Below are 14,433 nucleotides of genomic sequence, written 5' to 3' on the forward strand. Positions count from 1 at the left end.
AAACCAGTATTACAGCTATTTAAGTGTCAGGCTTCCAGGAACTGAAGTACTTTAATTTACATAAATTTAAAAAGTCATCAGTGCTTATTTTCCTTGTTCAGTGCATCCCAGGTACAGTGCCAAGTCTCTTCCAAGAGAAAGACTATGTCTGTTTTACAAGGGCAAATACCACTTCAGAAAGATTAAGTGATTTACCTGGTAGTCTTCAGGGCTGAATGCTGTCAATGACACTGTTCTAAATTCCACCATAACCCTCCCCAGGAGTCCTTGTGCGCGGACGACCAATAACCTAACTTCTCCATCTTCCTCCTGCACAGTGACCTGAGGAACACTGCTTGCGGGCAGAGTCATTGCGTCCTCAGGCTGAGGGGGCAGCCCTGTGGAGAACTGTAGCAAGCCTGGTGGATGCAAAGAGAAGCAGGGCATCATTCTTGCCCTAATTATCTGTGGAAGAATTTCTTACTCATTTGAAACAATCTTGCACAATTATTCTAATCAACAGGATAATATTCTGGGGGCTTTCATTTAGAAAAGACTTTAGTGAATATCTAATTAACATGCTTTTGACCAAGAACATGTTTACTTTTTAGAATGCTAAAAATTAAAGTGATAAATTTCCTTGTCTCTACCCTAAGAAAGATTTTTTAACAGGAGTATCAATAAAAAGAATAGTGATGGGGTTTCAAAGTATATATTATCAAACTTTTACTCATGTTTGACTCTCCAGAATTCATTCTTGAATTAAAGATTTGCAACATACTTTTTAAAATTTAACTATGAGTAAAAGATCCCCCTAAGTTTCCTTCACAGAACTTTTAATGGATGTTCTTGCTTTATTCCTACAAAAGAACTATTATTTTTCAATGCAGAAAACAGTTTTAGCTTTTAGGACAGATATCTGTAATAGTTCCCCAATTAAGAAAATTATCACTTTTCAGCATAAGACAAAAAGGAATCAATATAAACATATAATAATGATGCCACTTCTTGAAGCTTAATAAATATAAATTATAAAGTACTTTAATTAGGTGTTAACATATGACACTAGGATAATTTTTAAAATACAAAAAAAACTGATAGCCACAAATAGAAACACTTTTATTCATTTTAAATATTACTACATATATTTTCAAAGTATATTATTAAACTTCAGAAACTGATCTTTACATTTTCCTTCATAAGCAATGCTTCTCAAAATGGCAGCTTAAAAGTTCAAGAGCTTAGAAGTGAGAGGGTCTAAAGTTCTACTTCAATCATTTGCAAAAAGTCCCCTAAGAATTTCTTAACCAGGGCTGGGTTACCATATGGATGATCACTCGCTTTGATGGTGATATCTGTCGTTTCCTTTTCAGGATCTATGCTTGCACCACTGGTGGGAGTTGAACCTAGTTTCCCATCTCCAGGAATTGCAGAAACCAGTGTCACACGGAAGTACTCATTAAGCTCAGGAATATCATCATCAAGCACATACATATTTAGGACCTATACATATAAAAATCCAGAGTCATTAAGCAAGAGGCATACATAAATTATCACTTACCAAGAAAAAAAAAAAATTAAATAACAATTATATTATACTTAATTGAAGTTACTATTTAACATGACTGATTTCTATACCAACTTAAAACACTAAAATGGAGAGAGATCTCAGAAACTAATTCTTTAAACAATAATGGGTGCTAAGTAGTAACATTTTGTCTAAAATCATCCCATTTGTATATTAATATACTATATATGATATTATACTGATATGATACATCATATATTCTTTGTATCAAACACCACACAGTACAGAGTTCCGAAATAAGGAACTACATGTTATCAGAGGATGTGGTAGGGTAGTAAGAAAGGGCAATATTCAAGTGTCTAGTTCCTCACTAAAGCCTGACAAACTTAATAACAGTATTTTAAAAAATAGATTCACAATGGGCCTTAGAAGTGTGGCATAAGCAATATGTCCAAAAATCTGAAAGGAAGTAGCAGTAACTCAGCCATGCTCTACAAAATTTAACTCAAAATTTAAAGTGAAAATTATTTTTTCCTTCCCTCATTAATTGAACAAGCATGTTTTAGCTTCTACAATGTGACAGGGTTGGAAAGGGCCCCAGTCCCTAAGAGGCTGACAGTCTAATGTAGGAGAGAAATCTATAAAAAAAAAAAAAAAAAAAAATTCAAAATGTAAACATGTCTTAATATAGTTATGTACAAAATAAACTGAGAAAGGAACAACTCTACCTGGTAAAGGTTTTACAACAGACATGTTTGAAGCAAATCTTAAAGAATTAGTTTCAGTTGTAAGTGACAGTGGCAAAGGACATTCCAAATAAAGGAAAACACTGGTAAAGGCATAAGGGCATGAAAGAACTGCAATTAGACCACTAAGGCTGGAGTGAAAAATACGGGTGGATAATCAGGAGTCAGATCATAAGGACTTTTTATGCTATCATTAAAAAATAGACTTCATTCCATAGGGAATGGAATGAAATTAAAGAACCATAAACAAGAGATTGACAAAATAAGTAACATGAGTAAGTAACATGGCAGAATGTAAATGAGTGAACAGAACAAGAAAGGATACAAGGGGTTGAGTTAGGAAGTGACGGATTAGAAATCAGATTCTGAACTAGTGCAGTGCCAACGAAGATAAAGAAAAATAGATGGATTTGAGGTTTGTCCCAGAGATAGAAGACCAAGGTCTTGATGACTCTACTTAATATAGAAAGTGAGGCTAGGAAGGAATGAAGGATAACTTCCTGGTTTTTCCTGGAAAGGGAGATAAGAACAGTCGGAAAAAAAGCTCTAACTTTAAGGCAATCTCCAAGGCATTAATCAATGGGCCTGAAAACATTTGGAGGAATTTTTCTTAAATGTAGATTTCTAGAGATTTTGATCTAGTAGGTCCGAGGTAGAATCTGAATTTGGTTTTAATGTTAATTTTTAATTAAGAAAATAATATATGGCATGGTCAACGTTCTCAGAGAAGTGACACCTACTACCCAAATCATGTCACTGCTCTTGAACTAAAGGGAACAATAAATAATATGAAGATTTCAGATGTCTCACCTCTAGAAAGCTGACAAATGTTGCTGTGAAAAGCAACTCCAAAACATCGATATACATTAAAATTGAAGCAATAAATATTTTTAAAGTGTTGAAGCATATCAAAGTAATCATTTATTTTAGTGAATAGAAGAGTTTGAAACTCTATCAAGATAAAAATAAATGTAGTTTACATGACAAGTTAGTACATGAAACAATATTTACCTTTACTATATGTTATATATTCTGCTATTTTCTATTCTCTTTTTAAAATCTTGGTCATAACTCACTAAATTGACTTAACTAATGGCCATTTAAAAAAACTTGAAAAATACATTTCCATTTTACTTTCCTGTATTGCAGAGAAACACACACATACACACACACACACACACACACACACACACACACACACACTTTGCAGACTACCTTACAATTAAGTTTCTCAGTGTGATTTAAGTATATTCAGTTAGTTAGACTCTCGAGTTATCTGGAAGGGAGTAACGAAGTGGAGGCCACATTAGTGCTGTTTGTGCTAGAAAGCACAGGCATGGAGCATTAATGGATATCTCTGTATTCAGTTACTGGCTTTGTTAGATGAAGAGGCTAATGTAGATCTAGCAGGAATTGCGCTATAAACTAACCTCACTATTCAATCTTAATATTGATGCTTTAAAGGTCAATTATTTTCCTAATTAAAAAACTTATAAAAGAAAGTATTAATTTTAATAAGATTCATTTAATATTAAATACATCTTTACAGGAGCATATACAACCATTTTCTTGGCCAAAATTTTATTAATTCTTATCTTTTCCAAAATGTATATGAACCCACTTATAAAACAATGGCTTCTGGTTATATATTTATTTCATAGTTGCTAAATCTTCTAAGGGAAAAATTGAGGGATTGACTCTACTTTCCAAGTAGGAACATTAAAAAATTTCCACATGCTATCCTTACTATTTGATAAGAGAAAGACAACTTTAAATCCAAAAAAAGGAGTAAAAAACATCAGAATAAAGTAGTCTTTTAAATAGCCTTACGAAAACTTACTTGTCCTAATTTTCCTCATTTTACTGAAGACAAGTAAAACAGTTATCATGGATTTATCTACCAACTGCTGCTGGGGAACTTTTATTCTAAACTATGTAATTTGTTCCCTTCTTCCCCCAAATTATCAATATTTGATCACCCTTTTTTAGCTTTAACTCTTTATATTTTAAGAACATTTCAAAATCTTCCCTCAATTTTGTCTTTTTCAACCAATGGATTCCTAAATCCCTGAGAAATTTCCTCAAAGATTATATGTGCAAGCCTGAAGTTATTTTACTATTTATCCCTGATGACCTATTAGCTATTTCCTTTTTTAATAAAATATATATATACAATATATATTAAGATGAATAGTCCAACATGATAGACAAAAAGAATAGACAAAAAGAATGTAAAACATTCTGATGTAGGAGGAGGTCTCACCCCAATTTCACTTACAAAGATTCATTTATTTCTCGAGCATCTATTTAGAAATGAGATCACAGTTCATGAAAAATTTTTAATAAAACAGGAGATCATTTGTACTTTCAAAACAAAAAAAAATTACCTAATTTTTCCAAATTTTAAAATGAGATTATAGTTATAAGAATGTCTCATTGGCTAACTGAAAGAGCACCCCTAAGAACTCTGCAGTTTCCCACTGTATCAATAAAACAAAAAAACCCACAGTAATAAGTCTCCAAGCTATGTCATTTTTATTACACTGGTAATAAAGAACAAGTAAGACTATAACACACATCATTGAAAATCCTGGTTTTTGTACTATAAATACAAAAATATTTTATAACGTGTTATATATTTAATCACGTAAATTTTTTAAATTGCTTAAATAGCGAGAAGCTGCATGTAAATTACAGAACAAACAGATCAGAGAAAGCTTTCCAGGAGGCTTTCAAAGAAACAAAGAAGGTAGGGTTTACCTCTGATCTCTGCCAAGGAAGGAATGTGATAGTTCCACTGGCATTAGCAAAATCATCAACAAGGTAATTAATGCCATCAGATTCGATCTGTGAAATGGTGTAAAAAACCTGCACATAATCCAGAGCTCCTCTGGTTCGCTCCACCACACATGAAATGGTAGATCCCTCCTCTGCAATCTGAAATTAAATATAAATTATTTACAAGTATATTCTAATTCAAATCAGTGATAAAATTACAATGCTATCATGAAATCCTTTTACAAACCCTTAATTCTATAGATTTTGACCACTCTAAAGAGGCTTTATATTCCTCTAGATATATTTTTGACTGCCAAACAATATTTATAACTATTCATTTTTCTCTAATTCTTTTTACAGAGATAAATAAAGCAAAAAGAATGAAAAGTGACCAAGTAGTTGTTCAGTGGAGATCTCACTTTCTCTGCTGGTGGACACCACCAGACCCAGCCAGAACCAAAACTTCTAATCCAGTGCAGCCTAAAGCATGGGAGTGGCAAATACAAATTCTGGCAGTGAGCCAATAAAAGTAATGAAGATAGAGCCAGTTTAAGTTTTATCTCTTGCTTCCTGAGCCCATAAAGTCTAGTTATTGGGAACACAGAACCAGATATCTGCCACTGGATACACATACTAGGTCCTGGAGTACAACACCCCAACCCTACGAGCTGGCACCTCAGCTAAGTCTTTATCAGCCATTCCATTGTTGTACCAGGCCAGCTGTTACAGATGATGTGATATATGGTAAGTGGAATATGTGCCCATTGTTATACATCCTTCACATAAAACGAGTCCCTTTGGAGTACTGTGATGCAGGTTCTCCGTAGATACAACAGGCATTCTTCAGTCTTCAGATGATGGTTTGGCAGGTAGATAAACTCATTAGCTAAACTATTAATTCCCATAATAATGAGTTGCTCTCCCCCTCTGAAGTAAAAGGGCCTGACTGGGATCAATCTACCACCTAATAACTCATTGAAAATTGCTTAGTCTTTGTTACTTGCTATTGACATCAGCAGCAACAGTTGCTAGATTAGTCTTGATAAGAGGAAGCTCATGTCCTCAGGCCCATACCTCGCCTCAGTCCCTGCCATCACTCTTTTAATGGCATTGTGGTGGTGGAGTAGAGTCTGCTGACAGCCAATCAATGCATCATCCTAACTTCCTGGTTGTGGAGAGCCTTTTGGGAAATGCCCCTCATACTTAGTGCCTACTCTCAATGGTCTATTCATATTATACTTTCTTGTCTCTAGTCTTGATTCTCCCAAGACCCCCTGACCAATCCACTACGTCATTAGTACTGCTCAAAGATATGGGTATCTTCATACTTCAGACCGTTTCTCTCTTCACACATGGTGTACAGCTAAGTGGTCTGTTCATAATTCTGCCCTTGCCCTTCAGAGCCACTCCTGAATAAAGCAGTAGAGTGATGGTGGCCCATGTTCAGCAAGCACCAACAGATAATCTGAGTCACGTGTGATAGGCAGCAGGCTTTGAAGGAGGCTTGATTTTTGCTCCTCCATCAGTTAGTAACAAGTTTTCTGTTAAAGGCCAAAAAGCTTAGTTTTAAACATGTCTAGTTTGAAATATCTATTAAATATCCAAGATATGTGCCAAGTATGCAGCTGGAGAAATTAGTCTGGAAGTTTAGAGAGGCCAAGATTGACATAAATTTGAGAGGCATCAATATATAAATGGTATTTAAGCACATATACAAATAGCATGTAAATATAGAATTATATAAATCATTTTTAAAGACTAGATGCGATGACAAGGGAAATAAGTATAGATGAAGAGAAGAGGATCAAATACAATCAGCTCTGCTCTAACACTGGTTTTGAAATTATAAAATTGTTCCAACACAACTGAACTGATACATCAGAGAGCATTTTTAACACAACATGGATTTCACATTTGCTTATTTGTGATTTCATCCACAAGAAACATGGTAAACAGGAGAAAACTGTACCCGCTTGAAACAAGCCATGTAGAAATACATAAACACACACACTCCTCAAACATCTACCAAGTGCCTCAGCTCAACACATGTGTTACCATCCACTCTTATCTGTATCTAATGTGACAACTTTCCTTTTGATTTCAGATAACCCTCCTTCTATCACTTCACATTAACTCAAAAACTGTGATTCCTCTGATATCCAGTTCTACAAGCAAACTTAAGGATTTTTTCAAAGTATATGACGAGGTATATTGTAGTATTCAAGTACTGAACATTATTGTATAAGACTTTTTTGTTAGGTTTCTATCTCACTTTTTACATGTCACTGACCAAGTTTTTGAGTAGCGTTATTCTAATCCAAATTTCCCATAAATAGTTTGCTTTTAATTATGTAATTTGGCAAAATATAGGATTTTTAGAAACCTATTTATCACATCGTGATTGAATTGACTGTTTTTATAGGTGGGGCCCTCCAACTATAAGAGGCTGAAGAAGAAGCAAAGAGAACTAGGTGCTCAATACAGCATCTCATTTAATTTCCACCTAGGCATCTATATCATCACTTTCATCATAGCCATTTGGTAGACAGACAAATGTGGGAGGGAAAAGAGTATGGCTTTAAGGTCAAATGGTCCTGAGCTTCTTCATTTTGAATAAGTTAAATTTAAAAAAAAACTAATCTCAACTTGTAGATATTTGACTTTCCTCTTTAGCAAGATGCATAGATTAAATAGATCCAAAAGTATACCCAAGAATCCAAGATGTTTTCTTACAGCTTTTTACCAAGTCAATAAGCATTACCATAAAAGACTTTTTCTGCATTACCATGCAGAAGCCTTTTGCTTAAAGGAATCATAAGGGGGAAAGTTATGTAACCGCACTTTCAATTAGAAAAGCCTTCATCAAAATCTGTTGCCTACTAGTTTCAGTTTTACAAAGAAAAAAAAAAAGACTATATTTAATACAACTTGTGCTAATATGTGATATACATCAAAATTTCATTAAAAATTTAATGAATCAATAATTTATACATAAACTCTGTGAAGTTCCATTTAGGGAAGAAGCTTCAAACGTCGAGGGTCCAGGTAAGGATGCTTGGAAAAAAATCTACGTTTCATACTTATGAATCTATGGAGAAATGACCTAATGCCTGAGATTTGCTTTAATAATTACTTCAGCCAAAAAAGATCAAACGACATTGGCAAAAGGCTGATAAACTTTGAAGCTAGGTGATGAGTCACTAGGGTTCATTACTCTATTTTCTCTATTTTATGTATGTATGAAATTTTTCATTTTAAAATAGTTTAAAAATTCAGCTTTTTGTTTCCCATCCCATCTTCCTGCCAGAGATTGTTTCAAAAATGAAATCCTGAATGAAGAATAGCATCCAGAAATATGAATATTTCTGACCAAGCCTATCCAATTTAGGAAATATAGGACCAGAGGATGAAATTAATTCCAGAAGATGATCAAAATGTAGAGAACATATCATTAACAGACTTTTTTTTTTTTTTTACTATTAAGATATTTATCTAATTGACTTTAGAATCGTGATACAAGCAAATGTTTAGGCCAGTAATATGAAAGGGCATAACATGAAATAATCATCACCGAAAGCATCATCACTATCTTTTCACAAGAAATAGTAGCCACTACTGTTTTCTTTTTTGAGTCAGAAATTTGCTAAATCTTCAGATCAACTGAAGAGTAATTACAAAGGTTAATAATGAGAAGAGTTCTTGAAATAGATTTTCCAAGGAAAAAAAGATGTATGGTTCTGAATCATAAATGGGCTTTCTCTATTAAAATAGAAGATTAAAGCTAAATACTTACACATCCAATTAATTTTTTATTTTGTTTCATGCTTGGGTAATGATCTGTGATATCAGATTATATCAATATCACTTATATCTAAAGGAATCTATTCACATAACATATGGCAGGCACTTAAAACCAAATACAGTCCAAACTAAATAATATCCTCATTTTTACAAAAATACTCTCGAAATATGTCTAAATTTATTCTTAGGCTGTGAGTTTATAAATATAAAACATATTCCAAGTATTAGTTATAAAAGTAAAATAATGAGAATAGCAAGTTTTATCAATTATTTTAAAAAGCAATGTCATTACATAATTACATTTATATATGATTGCAGGACATACAGAAACAGAGCTAAAACAAGGTGGAGAGAAAATAACTTAAAAAGTGCATGGAATGACAAAATATAGGAAGACAACAAGAGAGTGTAGTTTCTGAGCTATCGATCCAATAAAAATCAGTCACTTTTTCTATATAGATCCTAGCTGAGATCCAAAGAACTACCTGGGGACCCCATCAGGGCTCTAAACTGCATACAGGTCTAGTCGTTCTTTCAATTGCCATTTATTAAGCATCTCCTATTTTCCAGGGCATGGTGTCCCTTGTTAGGGAGGGCAAATCAAAAAATAATTACCTCTTTCAATATGCTAAGTAGTATGTCATATTCTCCATATTTTCAATATTTATTTAACATGTGATTATGCTTCCATTTTAATCTTAATATTACTTTGTCACATAAATCTATAAAAAATGTAAAATCATAACATAACTCAGAAGTCTTTAAAGAATTTCTACTGCCTCTAGTATTTTTTGAAGGGATAAGAAAAAAGTCAACTTTCCAATGTCACTGCAACACAATGGAGAATAATCTACAGAAGTGACAGTGTTTTTTATTTCTGAAAATGAAGCAAATAACCATAAAATTTAAACTCTGAAGACGAATTCTAGGCATAGACTGAACAAGCAGTTCTCAAATATTTTAGTTTCAGGACCACACTCCTAAAAATTAAGAACCCCAGGGAGTTTTTTGCTCATGTTGGTGAAATTTGCTGATACCATTTTACAAATGAAAATTGAAAAAATTAAATATTGATATATTACCTCATTTTAATACATCAGTAATAAATTCAATACATGCTAACATAAGCAATATATTTTGAGAAATAACTATATTTTGTAAAAGACAGGGATTCAAGGTTCGAGATTTTATCAAACTAATATTCTGCACTTCTTCGTCAAAGATATTCTTAAGTGAGATTTGCACCTTTTAAACTACAGGCATGTGGGGAAGAGACAATAACTGCTACAGTTCGGTGCCACCACCCTGATTCACACAAAGGCACTAGCAGCCAGCAGTTTTGACAACCATGGTTTTTGCATGTGACTGTCAATAAAATAAAAAAGACATCTTAGTATTTTATAAAATTAGGGCTGAGCTTTGTAGAACTCCTGAAACATCTCAAGAGCCCTCAGAGGTCCCTGGGCTACACTTTGAGAACTTCAGTAATCAACAAATAATATTATTTATGATGATAAAAATATTTCATATTACTGGCTTCAAATGACACCAAGATGATAGTTAAGAGTTCTGTACCTCTATTCTTAACAGTTTCAAAAATGAAAATTTGGTATTATTCCTGACAATCAAATTCTAATGTTTGATCTTTCAGACTCAACAACACTTTTGCTATATTGACCATCTAAACTTTACTCTTTTCAATACAAATATACTCTATTTCTTTCATGTGAGCTTGGAGAATAACCAACCATGTTTTCTTTTTCTTTCTAGCAGTTGTAAGAGCATAGGTGTCGTGGCCTACTTAGGGGAAGTTCTCTCTTTTGCAATCAAAGGCTTGACTGGCCCCATTCAAGTTCTGAGATTTTTGAGAACAGGCAAAGTTACATACCTAGGTGAAAATGAACCACCACCAAAACAATTTAGCAATGGAACTTGTGAGACAAGCCAGCATCAAAAACTTACTATAATGGCCCAGAAAGCCAGAGAAATACTCAAAAACTATTCCTCATTTTAGGCAGGTTTTTAAAACCTATGTTTTGTTGTTTTTTTTTTTTTTTCCAGTTTGGTTGTTCATGCAGTTTAACTAAATCTAAACATGCTTGAAATTTAAACTACGAGTTTTTTCATGTTAATATTAAAATACACTCATAACTTCAACAAAGATTTATTGAGTACCTATTATATTCCATTCTAGGTGTGAGAGATATGATAATGAACTATAAGATCTTATTATACTTAGAGCTCTTTAATCTTTGTGGTGAAAAGGGGTAACCAGTAAATAAGTAGGTATAAATAACAAAGGTAATTTAAGAGTGGGATCAATGCTACAAAAAAAAAGTAAAACTTGGTGAAGGAATGGAAAGTGATCAGCTGGGGGAAGGCAGGGATCACTTTAAGTAAGAAAGTCTTCACTGAGGAGATGCATTTGGAGCTGAGACTTAAACAACTAATTTTGAAGATCTGGAATAAGAGTGCTCAAGATAGAAAGGCTAGGGAGTACTGATGCCCTGAGATAAGAACTGAAACAAGGCAAGTCTGACTGAAACACACAAGAGAAGAGCTACACAAGAAGTCCAAGTCATAAGCAGGTGCTTCAAAGGAACTGAAGGAAAGCTGATTTTACATAGCAATATAACGGCCCTCACAATCTCATGGAAGCCACCTGTCTTTTTAAAAATAGAGGTGGTGATATTAAAGATATAGGGGTAGAGACAATAGAAGTCACAAAACATAGGTTCAAATTCTAACTCTTCCCTTTGTATCTTAGGAGCAAATTTAAAAAAAAAAAAGAGGGGGGGGAATATTTCTAAAGTACTATTAATTGCCAAGCTGTGAACCAGGTATTTGATCCTGTCTCATTTAATTCAACTTAGGTTATTTTCTCAGGTTCCTTAGTCTCAGTTGCTAACCTTATAAAATGGAGAGAATAATATTATTTTTGCAGTTATGTTATGGACTGTCAGAAAGGTATATAAAAAATATTAACATGTAAAGTTCTTTGATGACCGAATATTTAAAGGTACTATCATTATAAATAAACATATTTATTTTTTAAGTTACAGATCTGCATGACATTTGTCCCCCTACTCTAGGATATTTTATTTCTAGTATAGAAAAAGACAACTACTGAAAGATCTCTCAAGATTGTCACCGAACCAAAAAGCTAAGAGGTGCAATAAGATACTCCACAGAGTGAGGCAAGCCTACGACCCATATATATTTCCAAGCCTTAACCATTCATGTTTTTTCTTAACCATTACAATTTACACATATGCTCTGCAAGAATCAACTTGCAAAGGGAAAGGCTCTCTTGTTCTTTGGCATCTTTTCATTGATACTGAGCTGTTGTTGTTGCTGTCACACAAGACACCTGTGAAGTAGTTTCATGAGATCTCACATTGCTGATCAGGAAACCAAGATGATTACGAATCTTTAAACACTTGGAAAGAACTGATAAGGATAGTAAAACAGCCTAATGAATTGAGCTGGCCAAGAAGGTTGATAAGAAAGGCATTTATACCCAACAGGGAAGAATGTTGTAACTAACTACTTAAGTATATTTCACATGTGAGGGGATAAAAACCCTAAAAAATATATTTTAATAAAGTTTCAACTGCAATTATTCATAGAGCTTTCAATTTGTATTATTTATTAATGTGGTATCCAAATAGTAGCTGAAAAGTAAATTACGTGAAGAGTATAATTATACATTCTGTGAACTGCATTAATTTTAAAGATAACTGCTAAAGTTTCATTTGTTAACTTATTACTTCTATCAACTCATTAAGCTTTTGGTTCAAATCGTGAACTTATAAAAGCAAAGACCTTATAATTTACATTTGTAACCACTGGCTCTAGCATACTTCTGGACTTCGAGTAGACAGATATTCAATCAATCTTACCAAATAAAAGAAACAAACCCACCTACAATGAATTTTCTAACTCCAAAATTCTCCAAGGTCATTACTTACCTCTGGTATACAAGTTCCTGTGAAACCAAACAAGCCATTGGCATTGTCACTTTTTTGTACTATTAATCTCGCTGTAGTATTCTCTTCAGAAATACGAGCTCCTCCACAGACAGAGACTAGTTTAAGGATGAATAACTCCTCTCCTTCTTCTTCATTGTCATCTCTTGCAGAAATAATGAATGATTTGTTAGTTTCTCCCTGTCTGAACTCCAGATATCCAGAAACCGGGTGTATGTCACTCTTTGCTGGCATAGCATGAAGTTCATAAATTTCTTCAAGGGTCAGTTTCTGCTCATAGAATCTCACGTCCTGCATCAGACCTGTAAATCTGTCATTGCCATTAATTCCTGCCCCGATTCTCAGTGTTCCAGGACCTGAAATTAGAGATGGGTTTAAATGCTGGAATATCTACAACTATCTTGTCCTAAATTATCAGTGTGATTCAGGAAGGACTAGAATAATTTTTTAAAAGGCTATTTCTGTTGTGATGAAAAATGAAGTCAGTACAGTAATCACTAAGATTTAACATATTTTGTACTAAGGGATATTATATACATGTGTATGTATGTGTGTATATGTATATATGTGTGCATGTATATATGCATTTATATTTGGACAGACATTTCTTTTAGGAAATATTAAAATTTCCTTTTACATCTAAGAACAGAACGATTCGACGCAGTCACAATTTTAAAACTTTAGTATTACTATTCTTTGAAAACCTCAAAGCTTCAACTACTAGAATTTTATCTTGATTTAAATAAAGTCATAAAAATAAATAAACAAACAAAGAGGTGAGAATTCAGGAAAAAAAGTTTTGTGGATTAAATATAACTCTTTATCCAAAAAAAATAATGTAATGAATTCTAAAGAAATATTCTTTTTCTCCCCAGGAATAACATTATATGTGAAGTTTTAGGGACTTTTTCATGGTGATAACAATATGCAGCCCAGTTATCAATAACAACTCTTTCTGGGAATTGACCAATTCTTATTTCTTCTTTATTTCCTCTCCAGTAACTCAACTAAGATAGTTTTGTAAGATGAGAGCTCGGTGGTGATTTGGGGAAAATGTACAAGTAATATTTCTTATAAATATCATCAACCAAAGCAGTTTTACAAGTCATTACCTAGACAGTGCTCTGGGGTTGTTGCAAGTATCTGGTACTGCCCCATGCCTTCTCCAGCGGTTCTGAACTGACTACATAGTAATGAGAGTAAAATATCTACAATAGGCAAAAATATGGATGAACCTCATACACAAGAGTGAGCAAAAGAAGCCAGACACTCAAGTGTAAACACTGTTCAATTCTATTTATATAAATTAAAAAACAGGAAAAACTACTCTTACGCTCTTAGAAATGGCAATAGTAGGTGGGGATGGTGAGTTAATGACTGGAAAATAGTCAAAAGAAGTTTCTGGAACAATGCTTCTTGATCTGGGGGCTGATTACATGTGTGCTAAAACTGACGAATTTGAAGTTTTAAAAAAATTCATCTACCTGTACACTTACGTACACACTTTTATGTAGTTTGTTATCTATAACATATACTATATTTCATTAATAACTTGAAAATATATATATATACATTTTCAAATTTCTTTCCCAGTTACAAATTACAAAAACAA

General features: G+C 33.4%; 1 protein-coding gene across 3 annotated transcripts in view; it reads right to left on the reverse strand.

Moving 5' to 3' along the window:
- ADGRV1 (adhesion G protein-coupled receptor V1) overlaps positions 1-14,433 on the reverse strand; it is a 473,598-nt gene that overhangs the window by 388,710 nt on the left and 70,455 nt on the right. For all 3 annotated transcript variants that reach the window (XM_036225348.1, XM_036225347.1, XM_036225349.1), the window contains 4 exons: positions 12,804-13,177; positions 5,014-5,190; positions 1,302-1,482; positions 196-398 (listed from right to left, as the gene is read on the reverse strand). In XM_036225348.1, the coding sequence (XP_036081241.1) occupies positions 196-398; positions 1,302-1,482; positions 5,014-5,190; positions 12,804-13,177 (935 nt within the window). The remainder of the gene's footprint in view (positions 1-195; positions 399-1,301; positions 1,483-5,013; positions 5,191-12,803; positions 13,178-14,433) is intronic.

Source organism: Rousettus aegyptiacus, unplaced genomic scaffold (genome assembly GCF_014176215.1).
Source record: "Rousettus aegyptiacus isolate mRouAeg1 unplaced genomic scaffold, mRouAeg1.p scaffold_m13_p_8, whole genome shotgun sequence".
Classification (NCBI taxonomy): Eukaryota; Metazoa; Chordata; class Mammalia; order Chiroptera; family Pteropodidae; genus Rousettus; species Rousettus aegyptiacus.